Genomic DNA, 20,771 nt, shown 5'->3' with positions numbered 1-20,771 from the left:
GTAAAAAATGAGGTCTCTCAAGGAAAGCTCTAAGAAGGTTGAGGGAACATAACACAGCTTTAGGTCATTTGCAATGGTCAAATAACATTTGTATCTAGACTGTTGAAGTCTGAATCTATATTAATAACATTTCTCATACATTATAAACCATAGTGAAGAACAATGATAAAAACAAAAATTTCATTATTTGCATAAATGTGAGGCATGAATAACTAAAATGTCCACATAACTTTGCTTTTTTAGTTACAAAATGTAATGACTGCATTTGGTAAACGTTTTGCAGGTTTAGAAGCCAGAGGGAAGTTAAATGCTGTCAGTTTATTTCCCTCTTTCGTTATTCTGTCCACCACACACAAAATTAAAAGCAGAAGCATGAGAAAAGAAGCAAAGGCACAAATACTATTAGAGTAGTGGAAAAATCTAATGGAATTCATTAGAAATATTTTTACAGAGAAGAAATAGAAATTTTGGAATATTGCACACTGTGACACTCATTTAAACATGTTTGGGTATGAAGATGCAGCTGTCAATAGAAAAGAAACTATTGCTCTAGAGTTTATGCTGGCTTAAGCTCTGAGAAAGGAAGCTTGCTCAAATCCTGTCTGTATGAACCACAGACAGCTTCAAAGCTATTTTTTTTTAAAGCTATTTTTGATGGCAAGAAAAATGATTAAAGAAATTTCTGCTTAGTATGAGAAAATAACTTATTTTGCTAATTTATCATTTACCAGGAAGTATTGGAATTAAATATGTTAACCTGTGCTTAAAGACCTATATTCTGATAAAGGAGTTCCCCCCACCCCTTTTCCTTAATCCCTGTTTATAACCCTCAAAGCCCACTACAGCTTAAACTTCCAAGTGGATGTTCAGTAGTTATTGCAAATTTTAACCACTTGCTTTTACTTTCATTTCATGCAAAAGAGAAGTCAAAACCCTCAACTTCTCTAAAAAAAAAAATGAAAATGAAAATAAAGAAAGGGAAGGTTTAAATCATATGTTTTAAAGTCTTTTGGTTAATGTGACAAAACTATTCAGTATATAAATGTGATATTTAATTCATCCCCCTGAATATTTTCTATGTTGCCCCTAATTTCTTCTCATTTCAACAGACTTCTAGAAAGTCTTATAAATTATTCCTTAAACCATCAGGAAATAATTAATGTAGACATACTGTTGTCTCAAAATAATACATATTCACAAATTTAACCTGAGGTGCGGAATAATTTTACTTTACTTAAAACCAGTATATATTAGATTTTAACCTGAGTAAGCAACAATGCCGAACATCCAGAAATGTCTCAAAGGCTTTGGGGGTGTCTGTCTTTGCTTCTTTCTCGAAAACAAAAGCAGATTTTAGTCCAACTGAGAAAAATCTACTAGAGAAAATATGACATGCAAAATTAAGAAACAAATTATTAGTTACCATTAAATAAGAAACTTTGCATTACATTTGTATAACATTTTATAGAATAAATATATGTTTTTTCCTCTTATTGTACTTAGTAGAGGAATTATAAATTTTGGAGAGTTATGACTTATTTTGAAAATCAAAATTATAGAGATACAAGGAATATTAAAACAAATTTAAAATCCTTTGCATAATTCTAGAGATCACATTATATGCATAAACTGTAGATCAGGAGGCATAATTGGAAAAAAGTAGTGTGTAAACAAACTTATTAACTTTATATAACAAATATCAGGGAAAAAGCTAAGTAAATGATTGCCTTATTAAGCAGCCATTAAAATTTGTATGTATGAAAAAAAATTAAAGTATAGGAAAATATTCATGAATGTCAACTTTTAAATAGTGGAGAAATTCATCTGGAAAGAAATGCTCTGGAAGGAAATACAAAAAAAAAATACTTAAAGAGAGAGTTCAATGATGCTTTTTTGCATACTTTTAGGTATTACCATATTTATTTTACAGTGTGCATATGCTACTTATATTATTCAAAATAAATTTAAAAGCTAACTCCTTTCAAAAACATTTGCTCAATTAACATTTTAAATACTTCATAAGTTAAGCAAGGCAGGGAGAAAACTTCCCATTTTATAGTTGAGAAGACAGGGTGCTTTCTAAATAGGCAGAACTAAAAATGAAATCCAGATCTTCCAAAGGCAGTTTCAGTGCTTCTCCTATTAAAATACACTAAAAGTATAAAGGAGATAATATATGTGAACATTCTATGAGTTGTTCACAATAAGGACATGATAGTCGTAATCTGAGATATCATTAATCATGTTATTCTTTTTACTTTTTTATTAATTCCTAATGTCAATTGAGAGAAAAATAAAGACATGCAAGTTTAGACAAATGTTAGTAAAAAACAGATTTGAAAGTAATTAAAATGTTAGGAATAAAATAAAACTACATCTATGTTTGATTTATAATAATAATAGCAAGGACTAAAAGAAACTCTAAAAATCTTTTGTTTTACTTCGGGAAGATATTTCACATAGCACTTCAAGTAAGAAGGTGATAAATCATATTAAAAATATTAATAATAATTAAAAGTAAAAGAGCCCATAAGGATATAAAGGGTAAAAAAAGTTAAATATACTTGAAAATAATTTCATCTGTAGGTTTCAAATAAAGAAATCTATTTTAATCAGTGAGAAGTTAAAGTAGTAACTAATATCTTGATAACTATCTATTGAGGCATAATTAATAAACCAAAGAAATCAGTAAGATTTAATTCCGACTCTTCTCCAGAAGTGCATACCCCTTTTACAACAGCCATAGTTCACTCATGTACATCCACGCCTGTTCATTCATGCTGCCCTCTTTGCCTCATCCAGCCTACATATAGCCAGTGGCAGACAGTGAGCAAATTTAGAGCAGGGACTGATTTATTCATCTCTGTATATCCAACCTAGCACAATGCTCACCAGCACATATGCATGTGTGTTTGCATATAGAATCAAACTCATTTCCAAAGCCTAAAGTGAATAATCTCAAAAGTTGCATGCGTTAGCAAAATTGCATAATGCAACCCCAAATTAATTTAATAATTTGTAGGATCATCTGCATTACCAAGTAACTAATAATACTAGTTGCCTATTCCATTAGGTAATGGGTATGCATATTTGCTGGGTTATTGTCTTTGATGAGTTTCCAACTCAGCCATTTGAAACTAGTTTGAACTCATCCTAAATCAAAGGTCACAAATCCAAATGATGATAGGAGCCAGGCAATTAAAGTTACTACGTGAGGTATGATGATTGCACATATATCTTTCTCACTTCTAAGATACAGGTTCAGATAAATATTTCTCCCAGAAAAATCTAAATGTTAGAATAATGACAAATGCTAACAGAGACACTGTCTTAGACTCAGGAAGACAATTATAAAGAGCTGTGGGGAATGGAGTAAGCTTTCATGCCACTTGTATATGGGAAGCTTCTACTCAACTTCATTATGTAGTGTTAAAGTAGGAAAGTTGGGCTATATTAGCAAGCTCTTCTGACTTTTCAGAAAAGCTGGAAAGCAAGACTTTTATTTAAAACATCTCATTTTTATAAGATTGGTAAACATTTTCAAAAAATACAAAAAATACAAAAAATAAAACAAATCTAAAGACATATTTGGTATACAGATTACTAGTTTATGACCTTTGCATTAACAATTTGATTACTTTATTGTTGGAGACACAATTGAGATATTCTTGAAAAGTCATATAACTTTGCTACTAAAATGTCAAGGAGGGAAAATTCTAATACCAAATTGTTAGTATAAGGTGCTCCTGGATTCCATTCCCACTCAGAATCTTCATTCCCACTCAGAATCTTTCAAAGGCTTGCAAAACTGGCAAAGCCCTCTCCTCAAAATTCTGGAAAACAGTTAAAGGGTTGCAATAACAGAGCAAGTGCCAACTCAAGAGACCATAACTTAAAACTGGCAGGAGAAGTTCAAGAAGCCTTGCTGGTCCCTTTGTGTTTGTTTGCCTGCTTGTTTTCTGCATGGGCAGGCATCCAAAATGAACCCGAGTCTCCAGCATGGCAGGCAAGAATTCTGCCACTGAGCCACTGCCCTTGCTGCCTCCTTTTAAACACTTCCCCAGAGTTGTGTGGTGCCTGCTTATATGTTGGTGCTAATATATCGGGTGGAAACCTGAAAGACTGAACAAAGATAATACCTATGTGGCTCACACTCCCAGAACTTGCTCTATAGGCAGAAGCAGACTGGAGAAAAGGATTGCAGGCCTTAAAACACAAAATACCATAAGAAAAGAAAATTACAGACCAATATCTCATATGAAATAGATGCAAAAATCCTCAAGAAAATACTAGCAAACTGAATCCAACCATACATTATAAGAATTATACACCAGGATCAAGTGAAATTTATCCCAGATGTGCAAAGATGGCTCAACAAAAGAAAATCAATTAATATAAACACCATATTAACAGAAGGAATGAAAAAAACAAAATAACCCACCTGATCATCTCAACATGTAAAAAGTGTATATGAAAAACAAACAGCTAACATCATAATCAATGTTGAAAGATTGAAAACTTCTGCCCTATGATCAATTACAGGGTTAAGATGTCCTTTTCTATGACTGTTACTCAATAGTGTACTGGAAGTTTTACCCCAAGTAATAAGGCAAGAAAAAAAGGGGGGGGGGTGCACCCGAATTGGAAAGGAAAAAGCAAAACTTTCCCTAACTGTATATGACATGATTCTACGCACATAAATCTCTAAAATCCCAATTTACTAGAGCTAAAAATAGAATTCAGCAAATTGGAGGGGTACAAGATCAAGAAGCAAAAATCAATAGTGTTTCTAGAAATTAAGAATGAATAATTTGAAAGGAAATCAAAAATAAAATTCTATTTTCAATGGCAAATAAAAGAATCAAATATCTAAGAATAAATTTAACCAAGAATATAAAGAATTTGTACATAGAAAACTATAAAACATTGCTCAAAGAAGTCAAAGAAGACCTAAAGAAATAAAAGGACTTTCCATATTCATGTAATCAAAGACTGAAATTGTTAAGATGTTAATTCTACCCGAAAATTTACAGATAAACACAATTGCAATAAAAATTCCAACAGCCTTCTTTGCAAACACAGAAAAGCCAGTCATCACATTTATATGATGGGTAACATGAATTACCAAATCCATCTTGAAAAAGAACAAACTTGGAGGAATCACACATCCTAATTCAAAAACTTATTTCAAAGCAATAGTAATCAACACAGTGTGGTAGTGGCACAAGGACAGACAGATAGACCAAGGGAATTGATAGTTCAGAAATAAACTCCCGCATCTATGGCCAACTGATTTTTGGCAAGTTTGCCTAGTCCAATCAATGGGGAAAGAATAGTTTTTCAAGAAGCAGTGTTGGGAAAACTGAATATCCACATGCAAAGAGTGAAGGTGGATACTGTACTGTATGTATATATATATACATACTATATATAAAAGCTAACTCAAAATGAATAAAAGACCTAAATATAAGAACCAATACCATAAGACTCCTAGAAGAAACTATAAGATTCCTTCAAGAGAGGAATCTTCAGGACCTTGTGTTAGGTAATGTTTCTTAAATTTTACACCATAAGTACAAGCAACAAAAGAAGAAATGGAGGGCGGGCCACGGTGGCTCAGCAGGCAAGAATGCTTGCCTGCCATGCCAGAGGACCCGGGTTCGATTTCCGGTGCCTGCCCATGTTAAAAAAAAAAAAAAAGAAGAAATGGATAAATGGGACTTCATCAAAATTAAAACTTCTGCACCTCACTGGAGTTTATTATGAAAGTAAAATTATAGAATGGGAGAAAATATTTGAAGAAACATATCTTCTAAGGGTTTAATATCAAGAATATAAAAAGAAATTCTACACCCAACAATAAGACAAACAATCCAATTAAAAATAGGCAAAAGACTTGAATACACATTTCTCCAAAGAAGATACACAAATGACCAATAAATACATGGAAAGGTGCCAGTAGGGAAATGCAAATCAAAACCATGATGAGATACCATTTCACAACCCTTATGATGGCTACTATTAAAAAAAAATAAATAGAAAATCACATGTGTTGGATAGGATGTGGAGAAATAAGATCACTAATTTTTGGTGGGAATGAAAAAATGGTGTGCCTACTATAGAAGACAGCGTGATGCTTCCTCAGTTAAGTTTAGAATTACTATATAACTCAGCAAACCCTTTTTACTATATACCCCCAAATAACAGAAAGCAGCTCAAACAGGTATTTTCCCGCTGATGTTTATACTGGCATTATTTGTCAAAGATGGAAGTAACTCAAGTGTCCACCACCAGATGAGTGAGCAAACAAAATGTGGTGAATGCATCTAATGGAATATTATTCAGCCATAACAAGGAAAGACATTCTGATTCATGCTCCAATATAGATGGACCTGGACAACATTATATTGACTGAAATAAGTTATATACAAAATGAAAAATATTGTATGGTTTCACATGACATAATCAAAATATGCAAATTCACAGAGTCAGAAACTAGAACATAGGTTTCCAGGGACCAGAGCAGGGTTAGGGAATGGGGAGTTACTCCTTCATTCGTACAGGTTTTGGGTGATGACAAAATTGGGGTAATGATGACAGTGAGAATACCAACATAACACTGTGAACATAATCAACACTACCAAACTGTGTATTTGAAAACAGTTAAAATGGAAAATTTTACCAGAACAAGAATTAAAAATAACCATAGAACTATACAAGAGAAACAGGAGTGCCAATGTAAACTATGGACTACAGTTAATAGTGTAATTATAAAAATATTATCAATTGTAACAATGTGCTACATTAATGAACTGTTAATAATAGGGGATACTGTTGTTTTGGGGGAGATACATGGGAACTCTGCACATAAAGCATGAGGTTTCTGTAAACCTACAATTTCTCTAAAATAAAATATGGTGAGAATCAACTAATTAAGAAAACTAAATTTTCAGGATATTTCCATAACTTCATAAATGCCAAGTATTTAGAGAAACTCCATTTCTTATCAAAGTGCAAATATCAAAGCCCAGAGTTTGACAATTTAAAGCTTTACTTTAACAATGGAATAACTGAGTAAGGGCCATAAGTTGTTTCTCAATTTATGCATATCAATGATCATATTTCTAAATGATGACTAACAGCCAATTATAGTGACTACAATGTTCTATCATAACTGACATTTTAAATGAAGCAGTTCACAAAGTAAACCAAAATTTCAACCTCATTTTAATCACTTTAGTTATTCAGAATTCTGTTAATCAAGTAGGAAAAAATTCTGTGATCAACATCTAGAATGATTTATCTGTTTGTACAAATGTGAGAAAAATGATGACATCCTAAAGTAATAGATTACAAGTACAAAGAAAATTCACATTACTGTTATGTTGATGAAAATTACCTACAGGCTATTACAGCACAGCCAGTGAATTAATTAACCTTTTGCCATAAAAAATCTAGAAACTTCAGCAAAGGCTGAGACTTATGTTTCTCTTGCTCCAGCCCCCTCAGCATTTTATAAAATAAAATGACTTGAAGTTCCTGAGGAGAAAAAAATCAAATATGCTTCAATTTTATCAGCTTTCCATTTTACTACTTAAAATCACATACATTGTGACTAAAACAAAGCAAATTAGATGTCTCATCTTTTGCTCTAGTTAGGGTGGAGACATAACAGTTGATTTCTATGTAGAACTTTATTTTTAGGAATGACATCAGTGATTCTCTGCTATGGATGCTGACTATTTTTAAATCATCTACCTTTTGACTCTATGAGAGAATGAAGTTAAATAACGCAAGTCTTTTGTCAATGTGTTTAAAGAAACAATGAATACAAACATGAATTATTTATTTTTTATTTTTTTAACATGGGCAGGCACTGGGAACTGAACCTGGGTCTCCTGCATGACAGGTGAGAACTTTGCCACTGAGCCACCGTTGCCCAAACATGCATTATTTTAAACTTCATTTTCAAATAAATAAATATTTTAGTTATAAGTTAAGTGTACTGGTCAAGAATTTTGATAGTTTTCATTCATGGCCTGAAGCTCAAAAATCAGATAATACTAATTAGAAGCTATCCATCTGGAAAATTAGAAATTTGAAAAAACACTGACAATATTGATCTACCACATTTCTTCAGGTTGCTAAAAGTAAGGATCAAGGTTAGGTAAATGTGAAGATTATAGAAAGTTCAAAGCACTATTGGATAAATTACACTTTAAACATTGACATAATAATTTCGCATGTCTTTATGCAGTTGTTAAAAGCCAGATCTTCTCTTTGATGTAGTATGTCTCTTTCAGGGTTTTGCATGTCCCCAATTTTAACTGTTTCATAACAAGCCATTAGAGCTATCCTCCTCCATTAGCCAATTTTTAGACTTCAGTTTAATTAATTTACTACGTAATTACTCATTCCCTTAATATGTTATGAGTCATTCTTGTTTTAGATAATGGTATGTATATATTGTTTTATAATGTAAGGGTATTTCCTAGTTTTCCAATTAAATGATGATTTGCCAGATTGATCACTGCAGAGCTAAAACAGTGAACTTCCTTCCCAAAGTATTGTGCAAGAAGCCATATCTTTTTCTTTTGGTTGCCAAAAAGATGCACACAATAATATTTTAAAGTAGGAGGATAATAATTTTCTGTCAATCAATTGCTCATTTAGATGAATATAGTTACAGATATTTCTTGTTTTGTATTAGGAGTAAATATATAATTTATGAGTATATATTCTGAAATCAAGTGGCTGCTTTAAATAATTTGGAATAAACAATAGATCCTTCACAACTGTTAATACATAAACATTTTCCAAAGGATATTTCCATTGTATCTATAAGGAACATAGGCCTTTAATTTTGGTAATTTAGAATACTTACCATAACAGTTTTGATCATCTTTCATTGTAAAGCTCATACTTTTAGATAAGATGTATATTTACCTGCAGGGTGAAGGCTAGAACATCCTTGTCACAAAAATATTTTGAATAAAATAATGCACGATGTTTAAAAAGCAATGTGGTTCTTTTTACCAATACTTAAGTTTGCCTAAATTAGATTTAACTACGTTCAATATTCGCATTGATTCTTATACGATTATGAAGTATCTGCACTTCTATAATTTATTATCTACAAACACCTTCATAAGGATGCATTTTAAAAAAACACTACATTTAGTTGTAATATATGAAAGATTAGAAGACAAAAATGATTTCAAGACTTATTGATTTTAAATATTTCCAGAACCTGTAGTGTATATGCATATATAAAGACTAAGTATAAGACTTTAAAAGACAAAAATGAGAACACAGATTTATAAAGCTTCCTTAATTGTTACAGGAGCACAGGCTACTCCTTGGAAGATAAATTCTACATACCTGACTGGTAAAGTCCTGTCTCCTTTCCTCCTATCCATTTCTCTTTGAGGAACAGGATACCAGCGGAAATTCAGTTTCCAGTTAAAACCCCCATAAGTCATGTCCGATCCAGCCATATATTCAAAAGTGTCATCACTAATCACATCAATGATGGGGCATACAACTGTTTTCCTGCAAAAAAATTAAAGCCGGCTTACATATAAATGATCATTTAAATGTTAAATTAGTTTATTCAAACAATATTGCTGCTAATGTTGCAATGTAATGATTTTGCAACTGAATATACCCTTCTTTTCATTTAATCTTTATTCTGTATGGAATTATTTCCTTTTACTACAACTTCCTTACAGTAGACATTACACTATCACATATTATCTATTAAGATACACTAATTGACTTTCACGCTGATTTCCAAATGCATTCTAAGTTCTAACTCAGCAAAATGAACACAGTCTATTTTTCATAAAACCTCCACCCACAGCATGATTAGTAAAGCTGTTTTGAGATAAATAACAACAATGAAATAATAATCAATAAATCAATAAATAACAATAATGAAATCAATAAATAACAACATAATAATAATGAAATCAATAAAATAATTAAAATTATAATTATTATTCATAATTTAGTCATAATAAAATTTTATTAATAAAATAATGAAATCAATAACAACAACAATTAAAATTATGTTCAGTATAGGTAGATATTTCTTATGAATGATATTTGATTCACGACAATTTCTAAGTGAATTATCTTAGAATTAAACTTTGAGAGTCACAATCTAGATGAGATTCTAAATAGGGAAAGATAAACAACTTGGGTCTCTGATGTGTTCTCCATGACCCATTTTTCTTGAAGTGAGAGGGAAAATCAGGTTTGGAATATTTATTTTATGGTGGACTTTTAGTGTAAGAAATTGTTCAATTGGGAGATAATTAGATACTCTTTTAATTCCTATCATGCTTTCTTGCATCCCCCCTATTCAGAACTTATATGTTTTATTGCAGGACCAACCTTCCGTCATCTCCAGAAGCAAATGTTCAGGTCTACCCAAGACTTCATTGACTGTAGCTAATTCTGGAAGCTGAGCTTTTTCATATTTGGTAGAAGGTAAAAAATATCATATTTTCATATTTCACATTTGGTATACAAATATGTTTCCAAAGTACCCAAAGGTGGGAAGCAAATAAATGCTGTCAATTATTTATGCTGATTTTGTGGACATCAAAGCTTATTTCTAATTGAATTTCATATACCACTTGACTGACCAAGGGCTGAATTTCTTTGAAGCAGGATTTATCTGGTATTAGAAAAGCCTGGAGTCTGGTCCCAAAATAATCAACATTTTTCCTCCTTCCTAGTTATATTTAATAATTTAATTTGTGGGGGAAGTAAATTATTTGATCTAATAACTTTAAATAAGAATTTATTATCTTAGGTATGGCAATTTTAGAAGTAGAAGTAGGATAAGAGATTAGAGTTCATTATATGCAAATACAATCTAAATATGGTGTTACATAAAAAATAAACGTTCTGTGCATGCATGGCCATATTAAAACAGCATTATATTAAAACCTCACTAAGTTGAATATGAAACACATTTTAAAAAATGCATAATGTATGAAGAGGTGCCAAGAAATGCATTTAAGATGTTCCAAGATCATTTTAGTTTGCCAGACCTACTCTCCTGTGGGTACTGTACAACACATGGAGGGGAAAAATGTTATTAGCTGTGTACTATACTCGGTTGACTGAATGGGCCCTACTGTCTTCTTCAACTGCTATGGTAGATTTTACTGACAGCCTCCATCCATCTTTCTGGCAAGTACCAAATCCTGCCATTTATGTGATGGGCCTGCACTTGCCCAGACTAAATAGCACCTGTCTTGGATGCTTACTTAAACACACCTGAAGGTGAAATGAGTATGCAAGTAAGGTGTTATATAATACTTTGTCATTACATCAAAGACACCATTCAGTGCTGTCTTCACTAGGTATTTAGGAAATACATTCATTTATCACCAGCGTTCATGAATATCTGAAAAAAAAATGTGTATGCCATATTTTGAACAAAAATAAGAACTGCAAGTACCTATGTGGATCTTAATTTCCACAATGCGTTATTCAATTTTTCAGATTTCAGGATTTATATGTATAAACTGGCAATATTGTTTAAATAAATTAAATATTTTATTCTTATAAATGTGCTCCCTATATATTTTTTAAGTCATGATTATATTTCAGTGTGTGTGTGTGTGTGTGTGTGTGTGTGTGTGAGTGTCTTTTTTAGATTTTCAAGGCAATTTTGAACCAGACTCTGATTAAGGAGGCTAACATAGAGGCAATATTGTTTTGGGAGTCGGAAGAACTGAACTGCTGTTCCTAGCATTCCCAATAACTGAGGCAAGCTATTTAACTTTTTTCTTCTCTATTAATAGGTATAGATCAGAAGATCTACATTATCAATCTCACAGGGCAGTTATGGGATACAATGAAAGGCTTTGAAAATGTGCTTTATAAAATAATGCACTGTTTCAGGTTGGACTGATTTTCTTCATCTAAAAAAATGAATATTCAACATATTTTTATTGTTCAATTGCTTGACTATTTCTTAATCAAATATCATATTCAGCATGAATGAACCAAGGTCATATTTAATAAATAAGGAGAAAACATGCTTTAAAAAAGTTAGGAAGTCAGCATTCTGAAAATTGTAACTTTGAACAGATGTTCAGATGGATAGCTGGACCTGTCTATCAGGTTCAGTCATAACCCAGGCAGATATATACTATGAATTCTTACCTGTCTTCTTTTATTCTAGCCAGCAAGGGCTCCAGCCATCCTAACGTGCATTCACAATGTGCATCGAGAAAAGTTATGACCTGCCCTTTTGAAGCAGCTGCTCCTCGAAGGCGGGCGCGTATTAACCCAGAGCGCTCTTCCATTCTAATAATTTTCACTGGCACTTCTAAATTTTTCACATAATTCTCCAATGTCAACTTGAGAAAATCTGTAACATGCAATAAGAATTTATAAGAAAATTTTGAAGCTCTGTAAGACAGAGCAGAGCTACTACTCAGATGGAAATTCAACACACAGAAATGGTAGCCAACTCTTACCAAAATTTTTGCACTAGGTGACATAAAGACAGAGATTTCAGCAGACAATTAATGTACAGTCCATGATGACTGTATCTATCATTTGGCTGACACGTATAAGGATAAACTAGGAAGCTAATATGACACCAGACTCTAACTCACAAACTGGGCCACACTGGCAAATATAATCTAAATTATAAACTATTTTGTTTTTGCCTGAAATAAAAGAAAAAAATTATAAGAATCCGCAAAGTAATATAAATTGTCAATAATATGATCAATTGAGTTGGGGGATAAAAAGGAACATTTTTGAAAGTCATTTCCACTTTTTCAGGTTAGTAAGAGGCAAATACGGTCATGAGAGAAATTGACAGAATTAGTTACTTGTTCCTGGAGTTGGCATTGATGAGGAATATCTATGCAAATTTAGTATGTAGTTGCAGGGTTAGTATATTTATAAGACAAATACAGACCACTCTATTGCCCAGATATCTTTTTGATCATTACAAAGCTTTTTAATTTGATAAATGCAAGAAATGTATTTCTACCTCTTTCACTGGCATCATCTACCAAGATGACCTCAGAGAGTAGAGAGGATGGGGAACGATTTATAACACTATAAACCGTTCTAAGGAGAGTGCTCCAAGCTTCATTATGAAAGACAATGACTACACTTGTGTTTGGAAGTTCATCAGGGTAGACCTTTGTCTTGCATCTGGACAAGAGAAAAAAAGAGGGATATGTTAATACATTCATTTTTTATTGTGATCACAATAAAAATATCCATAATAACACGACTTTAAATTCCTTTATCAAGGAAATATTTTATGAATACCAAAAATCACTTCCCTTTACATAAATGCTGTGAGTAATTACTTAGCATTTTGAAAATTAAATATACATATTTTATTTTAACTCCTGCAGGGAGTAAAGCAGCATGATTTCCACAAGTATAAGAAAGCTAAAATAACATCCTGAGATTGTCAATAGAGCACCAGCTACACCAGGGACTGTGAATTCACTTAGTGGATATCATTTTATTATTTGTTTAGAAAAAAATAACTATTGTGAAACTCAGAAAATTGTAAGAACATAAAGACAAATAACCACAGGGTTCTGAAGCATGAACACTGAGATTACTTTTGTGTTCTGAAGTCTTGTCAGGTGTGACTTCCATTCAATTTTAGAATGCTGTAAACAGTGCCTACCTTGAAGGAAAGTTTTAGGGGCCAGGATACATTTTACAGATTTTTAATTAGTACAATCAAAGTCAGAGATCAGGAAAGAGAATGGCTACCTACACTTAACAAACTTTATGTCTGGAGATTTGTCAAAATGCAGATCCTTATCTGCTAGGTCCTGGGTGAAGCCTGAGATTCTGCATTTTAAGGAGGTCCCAGGTGATTCTCACACATCTGGTCCCTGGAGCACACTGATCACTTTGGAATTACACCATAATTGTCACTCATTTTTGAACTTAGTGGTGTGAGAAGGCATTTAACTTTGCTTATAAAAAATACAAAGAAGCCGATATTTTACTTTTCAAATGATCCAAAATAGGAAAATTTGACAATACAACATATTTTGTTTTCTAGATGGTCAGCCCAAGTTTAACATGCAGATGGCTGTTACTCCACTAAAACTTGTCAACATGCAGGCACTTCTGTCATGTAATTTTAAATCATGCTTATTATAGAATATGAAAAAAGTCACACACTTGGAAGCAGGAATAAAAGTTTATTCATCTACAGTTATTTTTTTTCAAGTAAATATTCTGAAGGCAATAGATTTAAACAATTCCAGAAAATAAAATGATCCAAACTCTCTGCCATTAATGAATAATCTAATATATGTCAGAAATAAAACACCGCTCATTTTCCTTCAGTGGTAAGTGGAAAAAAAACAAAACAAAACAATGAAATGTGGGAGATGAAGCCTTTAGTAAAAGAAATTCTGATGGTTGTGTGCCTGTTGATCTTACTCATGTTTACAAAAATCTAAAATACCACCTAATCATTGAATTCTCTTGTAGTTCTGCCAGGTAAGAATGTATACAAACCTCAATAATAATCTTTTTCTCAGCATATATTTATTATTTTGACATACATTAAGTACCCTAAGATACTGCACATAAAAGAAAATTAAAATATAAAAAAGAGAGAAGTCCGATGCACAGTCATCTCTTCTTATTTTGATAGCAAGATTCAAATGATTTCTGTGTGTTTCTTCATCATTTGAAACACCTCCAGGATCATCACTAAATGAACTTAGAAAACAATCTTCATGAGTCAGAAAGGTTCGCTTCATCATTTTGCTCACACTTCCATTCTTCTGCCCCATTGAACAACCGTAGCACTTTTAGTATGCTAAGCAAACAGTATGGCAAAGATAAACATCACTGTGGTGGTTTATAGCTGCATGTACTCCAGAAAAACTTGTTCTTAAATCCGATCCATTTCTGTGGGTGTGGACCTTTTGTCAATAGGACCATTTAATGAGGCTACTTAAGTTGTGACCCTCAGGCAGGATGGGTCTTGATCTTATTGCTGGAGTCTTTTGTAAATGAATGAATATACAGAGAAAGGGAAAGCCATGGAAGTATGAAGCTGAAATCAACAAAACCTGGAAGAGAAGGGAGAGGTCTGCAGACACTGCCGTGCGCCTTGCCATGGAGCGGAGTGAAGGATGACTGGTAGTGTCTTCGGGAAGAAAGCATTGCCTTGATGAGTCATTGACTTGGACATTTTCCTGGTCTCAAAACTGTAAGCTAATAAATTCCCATTGTTTAAGCCAATTTATTTCATGGCATTTGCTGGAGCAGCCTGAGAAACTAAAATTATCATCACTATTGGTGTCAAGAACATGGAACAAATAAAGAAGTAAAGTGGGAAAAAAACTAGTTGAAAGCACTCCAATTGTCAACAACCACAGGCTTAATCCAAAGATTATAGTTCATAAAGCCTACTTCAGGGTCATGCGGGAAAAATTATTTCTTCTAAATAAGAAGTTTTTGTGTGTTACTGTAATTGCTTACTGAAGAAAAATGGATATGAATTAAGATAAATCCTAAAAACAGCAAACAAAAGCAGATATTACTTTTCAACATTTTAAAGTATTACTATCAAGCTTTATATAATGTGGTTAAAAATCCACTCACAAATGTTAATTTTGTATTCATTGTATGTGTATACAAATTATAATGAACAAATTTACAATTAATGCAGCTATTATTATGTATACTTTTATAGAACTTCTATTATGTCGTTAATACTGTATAAGAATAAAATATGGCTAATATTTTTATTAATTCTTCCCCTTCTTGCCGTGAAATACCAGAAAAAACACTGCATATTGATAAAACAATTGATAGAATAATGTTTAAGCCATATAAATAATCATTTTCTATGCCAGTTTATCCAGTTGTCTCAAATATATACACTTACATTAACAAGAGTTATGATTTTCATTATATCTGATGGGTTTATGAAATATTGGATTGGTTTTACTGCTTGTATATCATCCAACATATGCTTTCACCTAGGGGTAAGTTCTACCATGATTTTATGTAACACTAGGAAAGCAAAAAAGTGGTGCCTTATAAACTATTGTCCAAGGCTTTCTTATTGATGGGATATAATATTTAGATAGAACTTATAGAAACAGCTTTTAAATTTATTTAGACATAGATTTCTATCTATAATTCATGACATAAATTGGCTACATCAGCTTCTTGTTGCTTTGAAGTTTCCTTGACATATTTTAAGGGAATTTTTCCTGATTTAAGATACACTGCAAACTTTTAGCACTTATTTCAATAAATATAAGAGAGTTTCACCTTTTTGAGATTATCTGTTCATTATCATTTTGGGAGGTACCTCCCAAATAAAGCTGTGTCTTAAACTTTACGGTGCAAAGAAATCATCTGGGGATCTTGTTAAAATACAGACTCTAATTAGTAGGTTTTGGTGGGGCCCAAGATTCTGCATTTCTAATATGTTCCCTTGTAATGCTGACATTTCTGGACCCTGCTAATACTTGATGAAACAAGGCTGATGTATCAATAAATTAGGGGATTGTAGTCCTTGCTCCAATAATAAATACTTGCTTTACCAATGTCAAATTTAATTTTTCCTTGTCTTTCTTTGTAAACAATAACTTTTTGTACTAATTTCTTTCATAGTGTGAACTTTTTGAAGACGTTTGAAATAATATTTAAACTCACATGTAGTATAAACACTGCACGAAATTTAGTTGAGTAATAGCTATATTAAGAGCTGTGACCACATTTACAAAGGCTCAAGAAACATCTGCAACATGACAATTGCCAGTTGATAGACAATGATTATAACTGTTGACTGTTAAACTTCCTGAATTTACACATGTAAACTGTAAAAAAAAAAAAAATGTACATCTTAGAATTGATGAAAACACGTTTGCTTTTTTTAGCTAAGAAAGTAATTAAAGTGTTGGAGGTTATTAAAAAAAATTAATAGAGAAGCTGGCAGCATTTTTTAACATTTATTTTTCCAGAAATAATTAAGAACAGACAAAATAAGATATTATGAGGGAGACAGGGGTAAACATTTAAAATAAAATGAGAGGGGATTATAATTCTTTCTGATACACGACAAATAAGGTATTCTCTGTGATCTTGTGAGAATTATTTCACTGCTGTCTGATTTTCTAATATACAATGCAATACTGAAGTAGGTAAACTCAAAACTTCAATTTAACCTCTGAAAGGATCAACAAGTCAAATTTGGAATGTGTGGCAGTCGTTGCTCAGTCAATATTGCAGAGTAAAGCTCAGAATCTCCAAACGGTGGAATTTAATGGACTTTAAAGGTTTACTAATGCAAATCTTCATTTCACAGAGTATAAGACTCAAGTCCTGCAGCTAGTAGTAATACTGATAATAACTAACAATTCCTGTTCTATGTCAAAAGTTTTAAATTATACTATTGCTATCATCTATCTATCTATCTATCTATCTATCATCATCTATCTATCTATACCTAAATAGTCATTTCTAGGAGATCATTTCATTAAAATGAAAAAAGAAAAATAAATAGAAAGTCAGTTTTCACTGAAACTATTTACATGTAGACTAAGCATTCTTTTCCCTAAAAACTTTTCAAAACATTTGTGAATAAAAATATGGGTGAAGATGATCTCAGATCATCATGGTAACAAGTTTTCTTATGAAGGCAATATTTGTTTTCTTTTACTAAATAGTCTAAACGGGGTGAGCAAAAATTGATTTTATTATGGGAGCACAATGAATACTTAATTAACTTTGAGAGTAAAAGTAGAAGAATGCAACAGCAATTTTCATTAATTTGAAAGAAATATTTGATGTCCAATAGTCAAAACAGCTTCCTCCAATGGGGTACTCCAATTAAATCCCAGGCTTTACCATGACAATATTTCATATTTACACTATATTGTGACATGCTGAATATATAAAACTTAAAAGGAAGTGAAAGTTTATTTCCTTTTAATTCTGTAGTATATCTGTTTCTCAATCTTGGGTGTGCACTGGAATCACCTTAGGAGCTTGAAAAATACTGCCGCCACAGAGACTCTGATTTAGGTGTCTGGGGTGTGGCCATGGACACTAAAATATTTTAAAATATGTGTAGGAGACTGGAATACAGACAAAATTGAGAACTGTTTGCCTAAGTTATTCAGCAGAATACAGCTTTTTTTTCCCCTAAGTATTTAAAACCTTTTTTGCTTATGTCAACAACTTTTTAGAAGAGGCATGAGGTTAATACCTTTTCTTGAATTTATACCAGATGATATTAATAATACACTATTTCCTGTAATTTTAAGCTTAGGCAGTCAGAAAATATTCTTCATTTAATTTAAAAGCTCTTCTGTCATTTGCATGTTCACTAATGCTGGTTCAGGCTTCTATCAACTGTTGATTTATAAATATATGAGAAATAAATTCAGACAGCCTACTTTGGAGAGAATGTAGGGTGGGCTTGTGTTTCTAATGTCTAAAATGTGGAAAAACCAGTAAGGTAGTGTACCTATTTGCCATCTTTCCCTCTGGCTATACATGTAGTATGAGAACATAGACTGCAACAATTTGATTTTCTCTTTTTCAAAACCCTACTGATATTTTCAGATAAACTACTGAACACAACATACCATATCAAAGAAAGAAAAGTTTCCTCTAAGATAAGAATGTGAAATCACAAAGGATCCATAATTACATAGTAGTTAATACACAATCCAGTTATGACTCAGAACAAAATCTGTCAACACTAGTTTGTATGACTTGTTGGATCACTGCTCAGTGAGTCTGCGGTTACCTTTTACTGCCTCAATCAAAGATTAATAATAGTAATTAAACATAAAGACTTGCAATACAAGTTCCCAAACACTTCTTTTTAAGAGCTATGGGAATTGCACTGAACCTTACAGAAGTATGTGTGCTTTCTCTGTTTCCCAATCATTAACGTTCATACTCACAGAAAAATTTTGTTGTTCTTCAATGCATCCATGCACATAAAATTTGGACAAGAAAGTGGTTCTTTCATAATGATTATATGGTTTGAAGCTACATGCAAAATGAAGCACTTAATTTTCCATCGGTTTTTATATGGTGATTTATACTTACATTGTGTTAAAGTCTTCCAAAGCTAAATTCTTATAAGTTGTAATTACTCAGGTGATTCAAATAAAAGAAAACAATATTTTTATTAAATTTCCCCAAACTTTATTTTTAAAACCCAGGAAAATGCTGTGTTGCTCATTCTTGGCCTATTTACCATCAGCTCCATTTCCTCACCCTTCCTTTCTCTTCTAAGTATTGGCAGGGGGTCACTTCTCAGACTTCCTTGCTTTGGGCTTCTGTTTGGAATTTGCCATCAGGTGCTCTGGTGGGAGATGGTTGTGCTAGAGGAAGGAACAGGAAGCCAGGGAATTTCTGTTTCTGCTCTTTCCTAATCCCACTGTCCCACAGAATACTATTCAGCCCCCTCTCCCCTGCCTTGTATTTCATATAATTTCCAATTTTTGTGCTCATTATATTCATTCAAAGTATGCCTATCTCATCTAACAGGACTTGGGGATTGTTAAAGAAGGAAAGTACACGTTGTTTATCTCTGGCTCCCCAGAACCTAGCATTCTGGATACCACAAAATATATTTAATGAGTTCAATGAATGAAAACCTCACAATGAGGCAGGCTATTGAATGAATTATCATATGTCAGTATTGATGCGTTCTGAACTAGGGATATTAAAATACCAGTTTTCCTATAGTTTTACATTACCTTTAATTGATTTTGCTTTTCAGACTGCAAGAGACAGGGCAAATAAATGAGCAAGTGAAAGGGAAAGGAAGGAGTATAAGAAAATGAGTCTGTAAGGCACTCAGTTTCAACACATTTCCCCATGCCTAAATAGCATTATTCTTATTTGGACATAATGGATCAAGATCTCAAATCTCTTGACTTGAGAACCTCTGTTTTCTGGAATGGGAAAACCACATTCTGCATCTAGAATCTGTGAGCAAACCATCTAAGCTTCAGTTTCATCATTATTTAAATTGGAGTAAATCTGAGGCCATATCTATATGGCAGTACTTCTGAGGATACCAACTAAAATTATAAAGGAATTATATGAATGTAATTTATCTTAATATTCTTACATTATGGAAAACTTTATATAATAGTGCAGATATGGTCTCTAAAATTATTGGAGCCAAACTTGCTGCTGGTAGGATTCTGACTATTGACATAGGTCCAAATAATTTGACTTTTATCCTAATTCACTACTTCCAATGCCAGTTTTAGTAATGGATCTGGTATTGGGGCCATTCCAGGCTTGAGAACTGCTTAATTTACTTGTCCAGCATAGCCCTGTGGAATGAGGGTCCGGCCTGTTTCTCTTTCAGTAATTCTGAATCATGTGTTGCCCCTAACACTTGCTATTAGTCACTTGCTTGCTTACCTTAATCTCTGCTTATTATTTTCTTCTGAAAGAATCCAGAGGCTCATGTTCTGCCTGCCTCCTGGGACCTCTATTTCTCACCTGCTCCTGAACTACTTGCCAAAGCTTGGGCCATTGCCCACTAACCCCCATACTCCCCAACTACTTGCTCTGCCCTGTTGGTATGTCTGATCACCACACCTTGTAATCCTCACCTAAGTTTAGGCCATGTCTCCTACCAATCAAGCCTGGTTCAAGAAACATCATAATTAGAAAGCAAATAGAAAGTGGTTAACATTACCCATCTCTTAATGGTGGAGCCAGCAATATGCTGTTTTATATGG

The 20,771-nt window shown here is 32.7% G+C and overlaps 1 protein-coding gene across 2 annotated transcripts in view; it reads right to left on the bottom strand.

The window, feature by feature from the left end:
• GALNT13 (polypeptide N-acetylgalactosaminyltransferase 13) overlaps positions 1-20,771 on the bottom strand; it is a 601,907-nt gene that overhangs the window by 256,384 nt on the left and 324,752 nt on the right. For both annotated transcript variants that reach the window (XM_077153856.1, XM_077153857.1), the window contains 3 exons: positions 13,031-13,197; positions 12,187-12,394; positions 9,382-9,552 (listed from right to left, as the gene is read on the bottom strand). In XM_077153856.1, the coding sequence (XP_077009971.1) occupies positions 9,382-9,552; positions 12,187-12,394; positions 13,031-13,197 (546 nt within the window). The remainder of the gene's footprint in view (positions 1-9,381; positions 9,553-12,186; positions 12,395-13,030; positions 13,198-20,771) is intronic.

The sequence above is a fragment of the Tamandua tetradactyla genome, chromosome 3, assembly GCF_023851605.1.
Source record: "Tamandua tetradactyla isolate mTamTet1 chromosome 3, mTamTet1.pri, whole genome shotgun sequence".
NCBI lineage: Eukaryota > Metazoa > Chordata > Mammalia > Pilosa > Myrmecophagidae > Tamandua > Tamandua tetradactyla.
This window is presented reverse-complemented; position numbering and strand designations above follow the sequence as displayed.